The following is a 19,839-nucleotide window of genomic DNA, read 5'->3' on the forward strand; positions in this document are numbered from 1 at the left end:
GCCAAGGGAGAATTTGAGCACAACCGAAACCTTCCCTGGCAATGGCCGGTGCCTCTCTACAACCAGGCAGCTCATTGTTAGACACTTTGCAAGTTTGTCACTCGTTAGTACTGCCATGCAAATGGTTCTGTTATACTTAGAACTTTATCGCTTTGTACTCGGAGTCATGCTTAAATACCTTCCAACTCTTTCAACCCCTCTTTCCAGATCCGATTTTCTGAGATTGTAAAAGAATCCTGCTCTCTCTCGGGGTGGGGTCTTCCAAAGCCTGCGGAAGTCTTCTGCCTTTAGGGGAAACAAACATTTAAATGGACACTACTCCAGGCTGAAACAAGTCATCCCATGGGTCACGCCAGGAAATTTAGGACCAGCAAACGGAGGTACTTTTTCACACAACGCATAATCAACTTGTGGAATTCTCTGCCACAAGAGTTGGTGACAGCCAACAACCTGGATGGCTTGAAGAGGTGTTTGGATAACTTCATAGAGGAGAGGTCTATCACTGGCTACTCATCGGAGGGCTACAGGCCACCTCCAGCCTCAAAGGCAGGATGCCTCTGAGTACCAGTTGCAGGGGAGTCACAGCAGGAGAGAGGGCATGCCCCTTTCAACTCCTGCCTGTAGGCTTCCAGCGGCATTGGGTGGGCCACTGTGTGAAACAGGGTGCTGGACTAGATGGGCCTTCTTGGGCCTGATCCAGCAGGGCAGTTCTTGGGTTAAGTCTCTTCCTAGATACCTAGAAACATCTAATTTGAATAAAAACTAACCCAATTCGCATAGGGCTCCTCCGGATAGGCTTAGGGCTCCTCCTGACTTCCCAGCACAGGAGACACAGTTTGTTAACACGCCGCAAAGGCCACATGAGAAGCTCTGGGTCATGTGTGAGGAGTCATCATGTGGCTGCTACTTATACCATTTCTGGGAGAGGTGGCACCAGTGTGGGAGAAGCTGTGATGTCGGCTTCCCCCATACAACCTGGGACTCCTTTTGCAGAGTTGGGAGGGCAACTTCCTGAACAGCAAAGGTGCCATCAGGAGCCCTCCTACGTATGTTCTGCTTGTAGCTCATTATTTCTGCTGCCGCCCAGCATACTTCCTGGAGAGAGGCTATTTCCACAGGCTGCCCCCAAGGACAACAGCGGCAAGAACACTGAAGGCCGGGAGGGGGGGGGCTGCTTTGTGTGTGCCCCCTTCACAGCTGCCCCACCATCAGAGCTTTGTTATATAACTCATTGTAAGCTGCTTGGGGATCTTTTAGATCAAAGGTAGGGTATAAATCTTTTTTTTTTAAAATCCATTTTCTGCTTTATAACATTTGTAACCGAATTTATCTGAATTACACAACACCAGCATGGCATCTGTTTTTACTGATGTGATTGTTAAAGCTGCTTCTATTTTGCTCTGCACAACAAAAACCCTCCAGACCTGCTAGATGGGGCAGTACAGAAATGTAATAAATAAATACATAAACAGCAGTGAGACACATATGAATCCTGAGTAAGGAATCAATGTATCTGTATTATTAACTCTCCTCAAACTCATTATATGTCTACATTCAATGCTGTTATTCTTTGACATATTTAAAGCTTTTTTCTGCTCAAGTTATTATATATACCTACTATATAGTCTAGGACACCTTAAGAAGCGCAGTGGGGAAATGCTTGACTAACTAGCAGAAGTTTGCTGGTTCGAATTCCCGCTGGTACTATATCAGGCAGCAGCGATATAGGAAGATGCTGAAAAGCATCATCTCATACTGCACGGGAGGAGGCAATGGTCAACCCCTCCTGTATTTTACCAAAGACAACCACAGGGCTCTGTGGTCGCCAGGAGTCGACACCAACTCGACGGCACAGCTTTACTTTACTATATATTCTGCCCCCCCAGTGGATGAAGGTCTTTTAAATAAATTAAATAATTATCTTTAGAAGCTAAATGATCTATGCTCTTTCTTACATTTCAATTGTTACCAGAAGGATGGAATGCCCTACATATGTAAGAATGCCAAAAGCATGTAAACAGATATAGTTAAGGGAAAAGTAGAATATAGAGGAGTTTGATCTCTGCAATAGCTTTCCTGCTAATTTTGTGGCTATTACTCTCTCCCAAAGACCATTTCAATTCAGTCTTGTGCTAGGGATGAAAAATGTATTGGGAGAATTGATGCACCCCAAATACTTTCCCCATATCTGCATCAAGTAACCTACCTCCCTGAACTGTGTTTTATTTTGCTTCCACTGTGACACTGAAGAGCAATTAAGTTATCTCCAAACCAATGCGGTCCTTGGTTACACAGATACAAAAGGCTCTTTGGGGAACAATTATTTTGTCAGCTGCAGCAAATTGGAGCGGCACAAATTGGTCCTTTATAAGCAAGCTTCCATTGCCTTTTGAAGTCTACCTAAATCTAAAGGAAAGCCATCTAGGTTCAGTTCCAACAGAACCAGAGCGTAGGCTCAAATAATTGGGCTGCAAGATCACACACAACCTTGCTGCTCGTAGTTCCAGTATGATGTAACCCGTCAACCCAGGTTAAAGTGAAATCAGGTATGCTCTTAAGCTCAAGCATAAAAAAAGAATCCAAATATTATATATGAATATTTTAATAGAATAGTAATAAAAAACTGTAATAAAACTCTATGTAATAGTAATAAAAACAATGTCCAACTATACAAGAAATTATAAAACTGGATGAGTAAAAACCTAACTATAAAACTCAATAAAACTAACTCAAAATGGTCATTGAGATACTCTCTGTATTAAGTCCAGTAGTTCATTTAAGTATCTCAGTGACCATTTTGCGGAAGAATTATAATTTTTTGTATTGTTGGACAGTGTTTTTAAACCATACAGCTCTAACCCCTGATAACTTGGCAAAGAGGCACCTTTTAATGTGGTGATTAACGTGGAGAGTAACTGGCCCTCTCCACCCCCAGCACAGGACCTTCAGTGACTGTTGCTGGTGTCTATCTTATGTTTCTTTTTAGATTGTTAGCCCTTTGGGGATAGGGAGCCATCTTATTTATTTATTATTTCTCTGTGTAAACAGCCCTGAGCCATTTTTGGAAGAGAGGTATAGAAATCGAATGAATGAATGAATGAATGAATGAATAAATAAATATTACTATTATCTTAAAATATTCATATATCATATTTGTATTCTTTCTTTCTTTTTGATGCTCTGACATATTGCTGAATCCAGCCAGGGTTTTGTTTTATTTTGTATGCTCTTAACTTAAGCTCACCCTTGAGAGCACAGGTTTCATCAGAATTACCACAGACACAGGCCAGATACTCAGTAAAACAGAGCTTAAGGATCAAGCTCCAAGCGGCCGATTTCACACATGCCCTTCTCACCACACTATGTGACTGCATTTGCCTTGTTCTCTTCTATCCCGGCTGGGCACTGCACGCTAATGTAATCATCTCAAATTGTAATCAATCCAGGTATGCTCTTCACAAACACTGAGAACCCAATTTTCATCAGAGTTCATTTTGGCCTGGCTTGAGAAGGGTCATGTGCAATGACAAACTCACAAGCAGGTGTGGGCTGGGCTGCAGAAACCACACGTCAGGAGAGGTCTTTCTGATATCTAGATGTGAAGCAAGCCCCCCAACCACAGCTGATGTCCCACCTTATAAGCGAGTCTACAGTTTGCTTAGATTATATATCTGCCCCAGGCCAAGTTAGCCTTCGCAATAGTCACAAATAATGCTGAGGAGGAGGATGGAACTGAAGTTCCTAGTTTGGCTTCCATTACCTTGGAAAGGCTCATTGGGCCTGCATAAGCCCTCACTGCCAACACAGGGTCTTTAGGGCTTCCAAAGTATCTGGGTAAAGCAGCATTTGGGCTATCCTTTGTTTGATCCGGAGACCAAGGCAATCCGATCACGGGTGCCGAGGCATTATCTTCTGCTCGGAAGAGAGGCACATAATACTGACCTATGTGGCAAACAGTTTGAAGACATAAGTAAGTAATAGGTTTATTGTCGTGACCACAAAGCAGAACATAAAAGAAGAAACACAACACACCAAGAAGTTACATCAGCTAGGTTGAGCAAAAACCAATGCTAGGTTTTAGAACATATAAATTGCTTTCTGAGTTTAACATAGCAAAACTAGTGACTTGGCAGCTGTCATGTGAAATCCCATCTACAAGAAGATGAAGCCCAGCGTTCTACATCCGAACCCTCAAGTGTATCTATCATCAGTGTTTCCCCCTGATCTCATCATAAATAGGGCAACAGAGGACATAGTGGATGATATTCTTCACTTGACCAGCGCCACAAGGCCCTGTTCCACTGGGAGTCTGCAAAATCTTCCTTCAAGTTATGCTAAAGGTATAGTCTGAAAACAAAAAGATGTAAAGTTTTCCTCAGTGGAGCTCTGGTAAGAATCAATTCTCCCCTGCCAAATGAGCCACCAAATGGCACAGTGGGGAAATGCTTGACGAACAAGGAGAAGGTTGCCAGTTCGAATCCCTGGTGGGACTATATCGGGCAGCAGCAATATAGGAAGATGCTGAAAGGCATCATCTCATACTGTGTGGGAGGTGGCAATGGTCAACCCCTCCTGTATTCTACCAAAAAGAAAACCACAGGGCTCTGTGGGTGCTAGGAGTCGAAATTGACTTGATGGCACACTTTACCTTTAAATGAGCAAAGAGGCACCTTTTTGAAGTGGCGATTCTTTTTATTTAGCGGGGGGGAGGGGGAGCAACTGGCCCCATCCATCCCCAGCACAGCATCCCTTCAGTGGTTGTTATTGGTGTCTATCTTATGTTTCTTTTTTAGACTGTGAGCCCTTTGGGGACAGGGCTCTATTTATATCTATGTAAACCACTTTGGGAACTTCTAGCTGAAAAGCAGTATATCAATATTATTTGTAATAAGTAGTATGAAGATACTATGATTGGTTACCACAGACTTAACACATTGACCACTGTGTGCTTACAAATTGCAAATGAGAGAGAGAGAGAGAGAGAGAGAGAGAGAGAGAGAGAGAGAGAGAGAGAGAGAGAGAGAGCGAGCGCGCATAGACACACACACACTTAATGAAAAGCCACCGCAGAAACAGTGGGTGCTTCAATACTGTATAATTCAAAGTTTCTATACCAATAAATACCCTGATTAATTAGCTTTTATTTTATTTTTACTCTCATTACCCAAAAATAACGCTCATAGTATTCTCTAATAAGGTAGTTACTGAATGACATAATGGTTGGGCGTTGCTTTTGCAGAACTTCCAAAGAAAACCAAGATTAAAATATGAATGTTACACATACAAACCTTCTAAATATTCCCTGATTTTCTCTTTCAGTTCTGCTGATTTATTTTTACTCCTTTCACAAACTACCTGTCAGGGGAAAAAATGAGATATTAGTGAATAGAAGCCTCATTTTGTATCCATCTATGATTACTTAGATAAAACCAAGGAAGTCAAAGCACATGGTTTAGAAGGACAACTCACTTCTGCTGGAGTCTGATTGTACTTGTTTCTGGGGTTCTTCACAGTATCTGGGTGTGAAGAAAGCACACTAACCACGTCTCGGTTCCCAAACTTGCAAGCAAAATGCAGTGGTGTATCAAATCCCTGCAAAAGAAAAGAATCAAACCAATGTTTTAATAAACCGGAGCCTCACTGCTGTCCAAGGTCATGTGTATATTTTGAAGTGCCTCTCAGGTGTTGACCGATGGTGAGATCAGGCATGAGCCTCAGACTCTGAGGTACAAACAAACAAACCAAGCAAAATTATTGAGGCCAGAGAACAAGCCTCACATAAAGGTCATAATTGTTCAAAATGTGTTAATCATCATCATCATCATCTATAGGAGGAGAGCTGGTCTGGTGGTAGCAAGCATGAATTGTCCCCTTTGATAAGCAGGATCTGCCTTGGCTTGCATTTGAATGGGAGACTACGCGTGTGAGCACTGGAAGATATTCCCCTCAGGGGATGGGGCCACTCTGGGAAGAGCACCTGCCTGTTTGCATGCAGAAGGTTCCACGTTGAAGGTTCCCTGGCAGCACCTCCAAGACAGGGCTGAGAGAGACTCCTGTCGGCAACCCTGGAGAAATGGCTGCTGGTCAGTGAAGACAATACTGAACTAGATGGACCAATGATCTGACTCAGTATAAACTTCCTATGTTCACTGCAGAGCATTGACCTCCCCACTTCAATATTTATTTATTTAATTAATTAACACATTTCTATACTGCCCCAACTCTGTGTCAATATCCAAATGAAAATTCTGATTCACATAAAATTATAATAGATCAATACTATAAGAGCTCTGCTGGCTACCAATTCGTTTTGGGACAGTTTTAGGGTACTGATTCTTACTTTTCGAATCCCCTACAGGGGCTAGTCCAGGACTCTCTGTCTGTTTTTCATATGGCCCAGTAATGAATCTCTGCTATCAGTGCCAGCTCCTTCAGAGGCGAGATTGTCTTCAAAAACCAACAGAGCATTCGCTGTTGCCCCCTTATGTTTATGAAACACATTACCATTTCAGATTTCTCAAATTCTATAGCCTGTTTCAGATGGACTGTTAAGATTTTCTCAAGAAGCCGTTTAAACCCTCACGTACGGTGGGGTTCAGTTTAGTCTGTATTGTTTTCCCTGCTGTTAAGATACTGCTGCTCATTTATTCTGTAGTCATCCTTTGATGTTTTAATGTGCATTTGAGTTTCTTTTTCAAACTGCTCCCTCCTGTGAGAATTTATTGTGCTGAAAATCAGGTTTTAAATAAGCAGAAGGAAAAAGGAAGGAAAAAGCTGCAACTCCGATCCTGCTGATATTGAAAACAATTTGGTATTTGGAACCATACTCACCATCTTATCTGGTGTATTAAGATAAAGGTCAACAATGTATCGGATGCGCTTCTGTAACATGATCATGTCATCATCTGGATACATCAGCCGCATAAATTCAGGATTTTCCAAAGTGTCCAACAGCAACCGGCAGATCCCAGGTTGATTCTCCTTGGCCGCAACATGCATGACATTGTATCTACAACCTTCCTAAGAGAGAGAGAGAGAGAGAGAGAGAGAGAGAGAGAGAGAGAGAGAGAGAGAGAGAGATTCATCACATACAAGATCTAAACTGTTTGCTTCCCATTTTCAACAGAAGTGGGAATATTTTTACTACAACAACAAATATTTATATACCACTTTTCAACAAAAGGTTCCAAAGCGGTTTACATAGAGAAATAATAAACTGCAGGAGAGGAAATACATAGAGAAATTACTGCAGGAGTCTTCCATTTCGTTCTGCCTCTACACCATTCTGGAAGGAATAAAGAAGGCCCAGTAGGGGTGAGCACAAAGCGGGCCGGCCCGGTGTGGTTCCAAACCGGACCCAAACTGGACCAGTTTAGTCTTGCACCCCGCTCAAGCCCCCCTCCCCCCGCCGGTTCGGTTGGCTTTGCTGAATTTTTTTGTTTCAAAAAATTAACTTACCCCCTCCGTGAGGCGCTACCGCGGTTACAGGTGTGTGTGTGTGTCTCCAGAGGTTCCCCCTCCCGCTGCCAGCCTCCATTTACAGCCCTCATCGCCCAGTCTGGGCAGTCTTTGGCCTGTTCCGGGCCTGTCGTCCATTGCGGCAGCCATTTTAGAGGTCGCCGCGCATGCCCAATGGGCCTCTGCATGTGACCAAAGACTGCCCAAACCGGGCAATGGGGGCTGTAAATGGAGGCTGGCGGGGGAGGGGGAGCCTCCGGAGACCCACCCAGCAGTCATAGTAGCGCCCCACCAGATGGGGTAAGTTAATTATTTTTAAATACAAAAAAAGCAAGCTTAGAAACCGCCCCCCCCCCCCCAAAAAAAGATTGGGAGATTCAGCCCAATAGCGAACCAAACTGGTTTGATGTTGAACAGGTTCAGTTCCGAACCGGTTCACACATCCCTAGTGCACAGGAAAGAGCAGGGAAGCAAATGAAGACTATGGCGTATGTCGTCTGCACCAAGAAGAGCCACAATCAGTTTTGATGCTGGTTGAAGTTTCGATGCTGGTTTGACAACAAGAGGTTCAAAATATGGCTTAAAACTAACCGTTAACCCCCGTGCAGATGATGCACTACACCATGGTTAGCACTGAAAAGGGAAGCAAGCAGGAATTCGAGTGTGTAAAAGGTGAACTGGGAGCCATTTCTATACCTGTACAATCGTCGGGTTGTCTCCAGAGCCAATGAGATAGCGGGGGTTACTCCAGATAAGCTCCAAGAACGCAGTCTCATCTCCTTTCTCCACAGCTTTCCGAAGTTTGGCGGTGAGATCCTGCATCCGGGGACTTTTGTAACTGTTGGCTCTTTCTTTACTAACTGCTTCCATCTCAGGAGAGCATAAGCCATCTATCAGAATGAAAATAGCATTTTATTCATGATGGGATTTTTTTCTACTGAAGGAAGCTGTCAGATTCTTTTAGGTGTAAACTTCATAAATATACTGTTCAGATCTACTTCAGCCAAGACAGAAAAAGGTAGATCAGGTGCTTTAGCATCGGGAGCAATACTCAGAGAGCCACAGCGGTGTAGTGGTTAGAGCAGGACAGCACAATTTCAGCCCTCCAGCTGTTTTTGGATTACAACTCCCATCATCACCCCCAGCCACAGTGGCCAATAGTCAGGGATGATGGGAATAGTCAGGGATGATGTCTGCAGAAGGGCCAAAGTTGTGTGGCCCTGGGTCAGAGTATCAGACTAGGACCAGGGAGACCCGAGTTCAAATCCCTAATCAGCCATGAAACTCACTGAGTGACTCTGGGCTAGTCACTTATCTCTCAGTCTAACCTATCTCACATAAGTAAGGATAAACATAACTATGTACACCACTCTGGGCTCCTTGGAGGAAGAAGAGCAAGATATAAATGTAGTGAGATAAATAAACATTTTCACATGCTTAGGAATTCATGTTGCCTAACCTTAGGGCTGTCCTTAGGGCAGGGCCCTGGGCCCAACACTATTAACCCCCATTAAAATTAACTGAAAGGGGTCCCTGCACTGGCCAATTCGCCCCAGGTGCCACACCCCACCAGGGCTATCTAAGAACAGCCCGGCCAATCCTAACATAAATCTCAAAACATTGAGACTTCAGCACTGACTGTATTTAGTCTAAATTACTATAGATCCCCCCATGAGAAATTGACTTAAGTGGCTTAGAACTGGAGCGCCTTAAAACCTCCACTTACCTCTGTTAAGCACTGAACAGTTTTTCACAGGAGACAAAGACAACGAGGGCTTGTTTGGAGATGGGAAATAATCGCATATCCCTTTGGCAAATTTCTCTGCATCTTCCCTGTTTGAGAAAGCCTTAAATCGTGAACCCTTTATCGTTTTAACAGCTTGCAAAGCCTCCTTTTTATCCTCATATACATGCACCCTCTCTGGAATAGAAAATAATGAAGACAAATTAATTTCTGTCCATAGCTACAGTTGTCAAGGCCGTGCAGGTTCAACAAAGCTGGCCTCCTTGCTTTGATCCCAAACTCAGCTTGACTACCTAATACGGTCGCCGTTTGCAACAGCAGAGGCTCAGATCCGTTGTCCAAATGGGCTTGTTGGTTGGTTGGTTTTTAATTTTGGGGCGGGGCGGGGGGGGAGGCTGAAACGGAGTGCAACAAGAACTGCGTTAGGTGTATATACCAGGGCTATAGGTTTTATTTGGCAGTGCGTTTTATTGTGTTAAATTTTATACTACTCTTATTGTTTTACTGTTGTGAGCCACCCTGAGCAGTATTGTACTGGAGGGATGGGATATAAATATTTTTAACAGTAATGATATAGGGACACACACACACACACACACACACACACACACACACACACACACACACACACACCCAGGCAGTACTTATAGAGCTCTCAGGGGGTACTCAATGCCCTCCTGCCTACCTATGCTGCAGACGCACTATTTGTTCCCCACCTGAGGACTGCTGGCTTGAAGCTGATGCATCCTCAGTGATGTGTCCGTTGCAGAAGGGGAGGGTGAAGACCCATCTGCTCTGCTCCTGATTGGCTGGCTACATGCTGAAGCTCAGGGTGCCCCTCCCCTCAGGCCAACTGACAGGCTTCAGAAAATTAGCACAGAGTGTTCCCATTTAAAGTAACAGAACAAGTAAGCTTGTCCCATTAATTTCAGGAAGACTACTTATAAGTAACTTAGTGCGGATGGGAATCAGTAACTGTAGTGGCCTGTCTCTCTAACTGCCACACTTTAGTGTGTGTGTGTGTGCATGTGTCTATACATACACATACACACTTACTTATGAGACAGGCTACTCAAGTCACTGTCTTGTATTTAGATTAAGTTACTCATAAGCAGTCTTATTGAAATTAATGGGACAAGTTAATGGGACAACTTTACAACAGAAGGGGTACACTTAAAAAGGCTGGGAACCCCTATACTATACCAGATCTCTTTAAAAATTGTTCAGAGCCTTGCACCGCACAGCTTCTTGAACTGTGAAAAGTTGGCTTACGCTCTTCTGTCAAATAGCCCCTATTCATCCCTTTTCATCAGCAAACAAACAAATATATTGTGACAAGAGGCGAGACTGTGAAGATGTCCCTACCAAACTATTTTCAAAGTTGAGGCTGTCCAAAGCCTGCCCGCCAGAACAGGGTGGTTCAGGTTCAGGGGGCAACAGATGTGGTAGAGGGAAGGGAGTGCGGGAGAAGCAAAAACCGTCCCTTTCCAACGCTGTGCAAACAAAATGTACTTCTGAGAGTGCAATGTTAGTCAGGATGTGAACATACATGTATTATCTCATTGCTAAAAGATTCGCCTCCTGCAAAAGTTTATTCTCAGCTAATGCTAACACTCTGGAGCTGTGTACACACAGAGCTGGAAAGGCAGCACAGACTGCCGAGATCCACCCCCTGGCTGGGATTTATTTTAATGGTAGGAAGAGAGCAAATTGTGAAGACTGGCTTCTTTTCACCAAGCTATGTTTAGCTTGGGGATGCTTAAGCTTTAACAAAACAAGCCATTTTGCTTGCCTGCCGATACTGCACAGTAGGCGGAACAAGCATGTCAAAGGAATAGGAACTAGCAATGCTTTAGACTAGGGGCCTGCAGGAAAGTAAAAGCAGTTTGTCCATTGACCCAAGCAAAGTAGAATGGCTTGGCTATCCATTGGTCCGAAGTCATACATGGGCAGCTCTTGGCAAACTGCATTTGGAGCTAGGAGCCAGCCTCCAAATTTGGGAGTCAGACAAGGGACACTTGAAAAAATTACTATCTGATTTGTGGAGAAATAAAAGGGCGTCTCTATATCTCCTTTACAGACTTAGAAACAGGCTGTCTGGGATGAATCAGTTTTAAATAACTATCTCTGAATATCCTAATCTAGGCACCAAAGCTAAACTTCTAGGTGCTATGGCTCCCAGGATTTGTCAAGCCCTGGGCAGGGGTAAGGGATATCTGCCTGCACCTTCTCCAACTTTGAGAAGTACTGGTCTAGCTGGTTCTCCTAAGGGGAACCCCCTTAGGGGAGGGGGGTTCCCCTATCTAAGGGGAACCCCCTGTCTTAGGTTAAGGCAATGTCAGTGACTCTCACAAATATCACATTTCCTAGTGAAACCAGAAATATCTGAACAAAAGCATTCTACTAAAATTATCCTTATTTTATTTTCACAGGGATGTAAAAAAAAAAAAAAATCCATCACATCCCTATAGCTACTATGGAAGGACAACATGGCCAAGGATAAATTAGATGTTGCATTCAGGGTCATGATGGTCAAAGCATCATAACAAGCCAAACAGAAATAATTTGACCAAGGGCAACATTCACAGCATGCTCTGTTGCTATGAACACAGCAAAGAGGAATCACACAACTTTGGAACTGACAAGGTTAATTGTTTAGTGAAGTTCACAAATTTAGTTTCATCCGGTATTCCTGCAAAACCTTTTAAGGATGTATTTGTGCAGCACAGCAGCAACCACCTATATAACATTTGCTCCCTAAATACCTGATTACAACGCTCATCCCACACAAAACAGAACAATTTTGATCAGCCTCAAATATCCAGTCTGCTTTAAGAGTGCTTAAGCTATCCGTGGCTATCAGGAATTATGCCTCACAACAGCACACTTCCTTGAAGGAGCAAGGTTTGATTTTGTATTCTACGTATTTTCAGATTTGCAGTATCTTATTAACAGAATTACCCCCCCACACACAAACACACACCTGAGTAAAGAGACACCTTTTAAAGTGGCAATTCTCTTATATTTATCAGGGGGAGAGCAACTGGCCCTATCCAGCCCCACACAGCACCCTTCCACCGGATATTGCTGGTATCTGCCTTATGCTTCTGTTAAGACTGTGAACCCTTTGGGGACAGGGGGCCATCTTATTTATAGATTATTTATTTCCTATGTAAACTGCTTTGAGAGCTTTGGTTGAAGAGCAATATATAGGTGGTAGTAGTAAAACAAGAACTTCCTTTCCCCTTAGTTCTAAATAGGACTGTCTATGCCAGGTTGAGCCACCTAATGGCGCAGCAGGGAAGCAACCTGCTTAGACAGCAGGAGGCTGTTGGTTCGAATCCCCGCTGGTGTGTTTATCAGAATATGGGAAACTCCTATATAAGGCAGCAGTGATATAGGAAGGTGCTGAAAGGCATCATCTCATACCGCGCAGGAGAAGGCAATGGTCAACCCCTCCTGTATTCTACCAAGAAAATCACATGGCTCTGTGGTCGCCAGGAGTCGACACTGACTCAACGGCACAACCGTTCCTTTATGCCAGGTTCCATAAACCCATACACACTGGAATAGTAATCCAGCACACTTAAACCATACTTCAAACATGGATCACTTCACACTGAAGTGTTAAAACCATCACATGAGCTCCTCAGACAAGGTTTGTAAAAAAACGTGCCTTTGCTAACTTTGACCATCAGTGGCCTTACATTGACGGAACTGAAAATAAATTACCATTTCTTGCCAATATATCATCATAAACCGGGCATACGCCATAGTAGAGCAGGGGCTCCTTTGATGGAGTTTGGTTGCTTATTGGAGAGTTGACACTGGTCTTGTGCATGAGGGCTTCCTCTTCGGGTGGGTTCAAGCCCATACTGTACCCAAAATCCCCCTCTTCAGAGGTGCTTGCATGGCCATTCTGATCCCCTGGTGGCTTCCTTATTTTGGACTGGCTATCCGTTGCAGCAGTTCCAGGGGCGCCATTCGAAATGAGGGGTTCTGCCTCCAGTCCGCCTTGCTGTTCGAATAATGACTGAGCTAGCCTTTTTTCGAAAATCGATCTGGTGGTGAGCGTAATGGGCCCACATTTCTGACCAGCTTTAGCGATTTCTTCTCTTAGCTCATCAGGAGTTAGGTCCTTTAATCGGGACAAGATGCCATCCATTGTTACTGTCCCTGGGGGCGGGGGGGAGAATCAGAAATAGATCTGGATTAAGGACTGCCAAACACTGTATTTTAGTGATGACGGCTTACTATTATATGAATTCTCCCACAAAACAAGCAGAGCATTCTTATCCTCAGGTAGACAGACCTAAGGCGAAGAGGTAAACGAAACTGTGGCCCTATTTATTTATATTCTGCTCTTCCTACAAGGAGCCCAGAGCACGGTATGTGGTTGTATTTATGTTTATCCTTACAACCACCCTGCAAGGTAGGTTAGGCTGAGAGGCAAGTGACTGGCCCAGTTTTCCATGACTAAGCAGAGATTTGAATCTGGTTCTCCACAGTCCTCCAACACCCTAACCATTAACCCCCTAAAGCACAACTAAAATGTCTCATCCCACCACAAAAGTTACCTATCGCTACATACTACCAATTCAAGTTGCGGCCGGTATATAAATCAAATAAATAGATAGATAGATAGATAGATAGATAGATAGATAGATAGATAGATAGATAGAGTGAGCAATGTCTGGCATATCACGTGCTGGCCGACTTAGGCCATGCACAAACAAGAAGCATGAGGGAAGAAGTTAAAGGTACTGGTACCTTTCAGGAGTCTGGCTCAAGTATCTTACACAATCCGGGCCTCTGAGATCACATTTCAAAAAACACCCCCTGAGAACACTTTTCCCTAGCTGCAGGTCATGAGGGACATTATAAAGCTCAGTACTGAAAGGCATACATTGCTTGTTTATCCAGAGGTAATCACAGAGAAAGCTTTCTGTAGGCAGCTGCTTATGGTTCTGTTTGCAGCTTCTGTAATTTTTTGCATGGTGAAAAAGAGATCCACAGAATTTCGAAAGCAAGCATAGAGCTATAGGGCTGTGTACTTTCAGTCCCCACTCCCTAATCTATTCTTCTGTTATCTGCTTTTTAGCGCACCGAAGTAAGCAAGGGGTACCACACCAGTGACTTAGGCATCAGTGAACGACAATCCAAAAATAGGAAATCTAGTATCAAAGGGAATCAATCCAAGCTTAGCACTCCCTCCCTTTTTTTGTCATCATTTGCTAATGTTTTAAAATCATTAACTATGGGAGCATTTCAGTATTGTTCACATACAGCTTTTCAGTTATCTAAATAATTCAAAAATAGAGCCTGTTGCCCTAAACTGACACCATTTCCATAAATCTAGTTAAAGGGTCTTCGAAGCAAAAGGATTCATAACTAAAAGGATTAGAGCAACGCTTTTAAAATGTGTTGAATTTAAAAGACAAACAAATCAATACACACAGGAATTAAAAAAATACAAAAAACATTAACTAACACTGAAATTTACCTTCGTTCAGCTTTTAGGAGTGGGTAGGGTGTCCCCAACTATATTAATCTCTGCAGTATCTCCCGAGTTCCCAGGTGGAACATGGTGGCCCTTTGGACACCAGCTGGAAAATGTGACAAGATGACTAGGCCCTTTGCCCCTATAGGATAAGGCTCTCCCAATTTTTCAGGGACAGACAGCTCTTGGATCCAATGAGAAGAGCCAGCATATCTCTGATGTCACCCTGGTATTGGGCCAATCTGGATTTAAAGTTTTCCATCCAAACCTGATGTCCCTCCTACTAAATGGGCCTGATCCTGTGTTCCCTCTAACAGGGATTCCCAGATGTTGTACAACTCCCAGAATCCCCAAACAAAAGCCACTGCAGCTGGGGACTCTGGGAGTTAACAGTCAACAACATCTGGGAATCCCTGTTAGAGGGAACCAGAGTCTGATCTTATATGATTAAAGATGGGTCTGGTTGGGACCAGTTTTCTGTTGTGAAAAAGGGATTAAAATTGTGCTTGATGGGCAAGTTCCTTCCATAACAAAGCAGCAAAGAGTACCCTCACTGAAGATTGAACAAGTCTCACTGAAATTAATGGGACAAAATAGTCAGGTCTCATTTATTTCAAAAGTGCTTAGTCAGGGCTAAGCTAGTATGCAACGTATAGTGCAGCGTAGTGGTTAAAGTGCTAGACTAGGACTGGGAAGATCCAAGTTCAAATCCCCATTCAGCCATGGAACTCATGGAGTGACTTTGGGCCAGTCACTTTATTCACAGCCTAACCTATCTCACAGGGTTGTTGCGAGGATAAAAATAGCCATGTTATTTCTCTGGGCTCCTTGGATGAAGAGTGGAATATACATTGTATAAATAAATAAAGTAAGTTTTGGCAGCTGTTTTGAACTTTTTAATGTTGACGACAGGATAAGACTTTGGATATAAACAATTTTCAACCACCTAATTTTTTTTAAAAAATCTTAATAAAATTACATTCCACACTATTAAAAAAGACGAACTGTGCAAATTTATAAATCACAATGACAACGCCACACAGGTGTCTACAAGGTAATTCAGAGTTATTCCAAACACAATATAGGATGACCATTTCTGGAAGGAAAAAACCATCCTGCTATAAGAAGATCCATCATCTTGTACAGTGAAAATATTAAATATAGCCTTGCTAAAAAGTATCCGAGTCACCAGAAAACCCATAATACATGATGACATGCATAAAGGATAATGCTTCTGAAGATTATGCATTAGTTTACTTTAATGCATTAACAAGGAACTCAGTTCTTGGATAAAAAGGCAAGTATCTTCCTGAGTTTGGTAAAGTTGCATATTGCAATTAATATATTAAGTCACACCCTACTCAATATTTATAGCATTACGAAACAGCAATTAGATGAGACTAATAATGGTGTTCCCAATCCACTCCCACTTTAGCGCATCTAATGTTAGCAGCAAGCATAATGAGCTTCATTTCAGATCTTAGTCCTGGAGCATCTGGCAGGAAGCTTCTCCTTCTCTACTTAAAAATAGAATGAAACAGAGGCAAGAATTCAACCATAAATGGAAAACTGGAACAGAAGATTTGAAACAGCTGTAAACAAACATAATATTGCAAAGGAATAAGAGCAGTAGATATATTCACCGATTTTATTATCTCTGCTTTTAGGACATAATAATTCTTGTCCCGATTTTTACTGCCTACATTCCCAACAAAATGAAAAAAATTAAAACAGAGTAGTTACACATTTAAAAAGTAAACCTGGATATGGGTCCCTTGAATGCACCTGTATGGATTGTACACAGACCGTACAAATGCCAACATGTTAACAGGGCTTAGGTCCTAAAAAGGGGAGGAGAGCTGGTCTTGTGGTAGCAAGCAGGACTTATTATTATTATTATTTACATTTATATCCCGCTCTTCCTCCAAGGAGCCCAGAGCGGTGTACTACATACTTGAGTTTCTCTTTCACAACAACCCTGTGAAGTAGGTTACGCTGAGAGAGAGAAGTGACTGGCCCAGAGTCACCCAGCTAGTTTTTTATGGCTGAATGGGGATTTGAACTCAGGTCTCCCCGGTCCTAGTCCGGCACTCTAGCCACTACACCACGCTGGCTCTTGTCCGCTTAGCTAAGCAGGGTCTGCCCTGGCTGTATATGAAAGGGAAACTTGATGTGTGCGCACTGTAAGATATTCCCCTCAGGGGATGGAGCCGCTCTGGGAAGAGCAGAAGGTGCCAAGTTCCCTCCCTGGCAGCATCTCCAAGATAAGGCTGAGAGAGATTCCTGCCTGCAGCCTTGGAGAAGCCGCTGCCAGTGTGTGTGGACAATACTGTGCGAGATGGATCAATGGTCCTGTATTCTATCAAAAGAAAACCACAGGGTTCTGTGGGTGCCAGGAGTTAAAATCGACTTGATGGCACACTTTACCTTTAAACCAATTTTGGAACTTTTGTTGGAAAATGGTATATAGGGGATGGGGATGTAGATCTGTGCTAGAGCATCTGCTCTGCATGCAGGAGGTCCCAGGTTCAATCCCTGGCAGCATCTCCAGGTAGGGCTGGGAGAGACTCCTGCCTGAATCCTGGAGCATCACTGCCAGTCAGTGTAAACAATACTGAACTGGATGGACCAGAGGTCTGGGGAAGGGCCATAGTTCAGTGGAAGAGCATAGGGATGTGCACGGAACCACGGCAGGGAGGATAGAAGGCGGTGGGGGCCTCCCTTTAAGAGCAGTGGGGAGGGTGCACTTACCCCTCCCGCTGCTTCCCCCCACCCAGATATGACTGGAAGTTGCTGGCGCCCACACTTATGCTGGCGCGCACAGCTGCATTAGCAACTTCCGGTCATATCCGGAAGAGGAGGGCAAAGGGGCGGACGGGAAGTACACTGCTGCTCCGATGGGCTGCTAAAAAACCCGACACCGGTGGGGGGAAAGCGGCGGGAGGAATAAATGTACCTTTCCCCCACCGCTCTTAATAGTAGACCCCTGCTGCCTTCGAACCGGCAGAACTGCCAGTTTTCCAAACCAGTTCCGTGCACATCCCTAGAAGAGCATCTGCTTCGCATGCAGAAGACCCCCTCTTCAACCCCTGGCAGCATCTCCAGGCAGGGCAAGAGACTCCTGTCTGAAACCTTGGAGAAGCCGCTGCCACTCAGTGAAGCCAATACTGAATTACATGGACCAAGGGTCTGGCTCAATATACTACAACCTCCTATGTTCCTAAGGGAGAAACTCCTGCTTGAAACCTTGGAGAGCCGCTGCCAGTCAGCGCAGGCCATCCCCAGCCAGGTGGACCAAGGGACTGAGACCCATAGCCACAGGGTGGCATGAGGGGGACTTGACACCCAAAAAACCCTCCCCCCACCAGCCCTGGCCGACCCATTTCCAGTGTTTCTCCTTGGCTGGACATTTTTGTAGAAAGCAAGAAATACATTCTGTACCTGCTGCAAATCGTATTAGGAACATAGGAAGCTGCCGTATACTGAGTCAGACCATTGGTCTATCTAGTTCAGTATTGTCTTCACAGACTGGCAGTGGCGTCTCCAAGGTTGCAGGCAGGAATCTCTCTCAGCCCTATCTTGGAGAAGCCAGGGAGGGACCTTGAAACCTTCTGCTCTTCCCAGATGGCTCCATCCCCTAAGGGGAATATCGTACAGTGCTCACACACATCAAGTCTCCCATTGATATATAACCAGAGCAGACCCTGCTTAGCTAAGGGGGCAAGTCATGCTTGCTACTACAAGACTAGAGATCCTGTTACAGGCAGCAGAAACAAAAGGTGTTTTCATTTGTATGCTAATTGTCCTGATAAACATTCTCGGGAGAAAGACAGCGGGCCTGGAGTGCTCAGGATCCTCCAGCAGGAAGCTGGCAGGGAAGAGAGAACAAAATTTGCTCTCCCAAAGTGAATACTCTTTCTGTTTGTTTCAAAAGATCCCTTAAATTTTATACCAATTACTTTTCAGCTCTGAAAAGTATGAAACGTACTAGCTTTAAAAAACCCATTCACTGATTGCTCATTGGTGCAGAATGCCTCATGCTTTAGCGATTGAGAAAATGGGAACTTTTTTGGTTGATGAGTGGGTCTTTTTGCTAGCATGCATTGTCCCATTTTGCATTTGTAAGGTATTCCCTCCCCCTCAAGGCAGAGCTGAAAGATTCCTGCAAAAAGGAATGATATAGCAGTCTTGCTGATTGAAAGCCCAATCCTGCACACATGCACTCGGAAATAAATCATGTTGACTGGGCATAGTTGCAGCCAAGAAAGCTTCATATGCTGTATTTATTCTGTACTCTTGCTAACTGGGCAAAGAGGCACTTTTTAAAGTGGCGATTCTCTCTATTTAGCAGGAGGAGAGTAACTGGCCCTATCCACCCCCTGCACAGCATTCCTCCAGGGGCTGTTGCTGGTGTCTATCTTGTGTTTCTTTTTAGATTGTGAGCCCTTTGGGGACAGGGATCCATCTTATTTATTTATTTATTTGTTTGTTATTTCTCTGTGTAAACTGCTTTGGAAACATTTGTTGAAAAGCAGTATATATAAATAGCTGTTGTTAAAAGCAGAACCAGATTTAAGTTCAGCTTCGTTAGCTGAGACCAGGCTGCATGGCTCCTGGGAGCGTGCAGACTTCACCATGATGATGCAAGCTGTTGTTTTCTGAACTGCAACTTAAGATCTGTTAAGGCTCATGCATAAATCATCGATGGAGGAGAGGGGAGCATCTGCGATTATCACGAATTTCTCAGTGATTTAATAGGCATTCATTAAGCCTTATTAAGTGCTCCTGTGCTCAAGTTCAACACAGCAATACTGTCTTAAGAAAAACATCATTTATCCAAGTTGTTGTTGTTGTTATTATTATTAACATTTATATCCCGCTCTTCCTCCAAGGAGCCCAGAGCGGTGTACTACATACTTGAGTTTCTCTTCCACAACAACCCTGTGAAGTAGACTAGGCTGAGAGAGAAGCGACTGGCCCAGAGTCACCCAGCAAGTCTCATGGCTGCCTCTTTTTATATCTAAGTATTTGTCAAGGGCAAGAGGGCGCGTTTGGACCTTGGAGGAACGGAGGGAGAGTGAAATTTTTATTGTGGAATGTGTAAAATTCTGTTGCATTTATTAGACACTGATTCAGA

At 43.8% G+C, this 19,839-nt stretch overlaps 1 protein-coding gene across 2 annotated transcripts in view; it reads right to left on the reverse strand.

Annotated features, from left to right (window-relative positions):
- The window catches only part of ANKLE2 (ankyrin repeat and LEM domain containing 2), a 32,016-nt gene that overhangs the window by 11,603 nt on the left and 574 nt on the right, over nucleotides 1–19,839 (reverse strand). For both annotated transcript variants that reach the window (XM_053279716.1, XM_053279715.1), the window contains exons 2-9: nucleotides 12,935–13,378; nucleotides 9,185–9,379; nucleotides 8,155–8,348; nucleotides 6,832–7,020; nucleotides 5,470–5,592; nucleotides 5,289–5,355; nucleotides 3,761–3,942; nucleotides 179–285 (exon numbers count right to left, since the gene is read on the reverse strand). In XM_053279716.1, the coding sequence (XP_053135691.1) occupies nucleotides 179–285; nucleotides 3,761–3,942; nucleotides 5,289–5,355; nucleotides 5,470–5,592; nucleotides 6,832–7,020; nucleotides 8,155–8,348; nucleotides 9,185–9,379; nucleotides 12,935–13,367 (1,490 nt within the window). In that variant the 5' untranslated portion in view covers nucleotides 13,368–13,378. The remainder of the gene's footprint in view (nucleotides 1–178; nucleotides 286–3,760; nucleotides 3,943–5,288; nucleotides 5,356–5,469; nucleotides 5,593–6,831; nucleotides 7,021–8,154; nucleotides 8,349–9,184; nucleotides 9,380–12,934; nucleotides 13,379–19,839) is intronic.

Source organism: Hemicordylus capensis, chromosome 15 (assembly GCF_027244095.1).
Source record: "Hemicordylus capensis ecotype Gifberg chromosome 15, rHemCap1.1.pri, whole genome shotgun sequence".
Classification (NCBI taxonomy): domain Eukaryota; kingdom Metazoa; phylum Chordata; class Lepidosauria; order Squamata; family Cordylidae; genus Hemicordylus; species Hemicordylus capensis.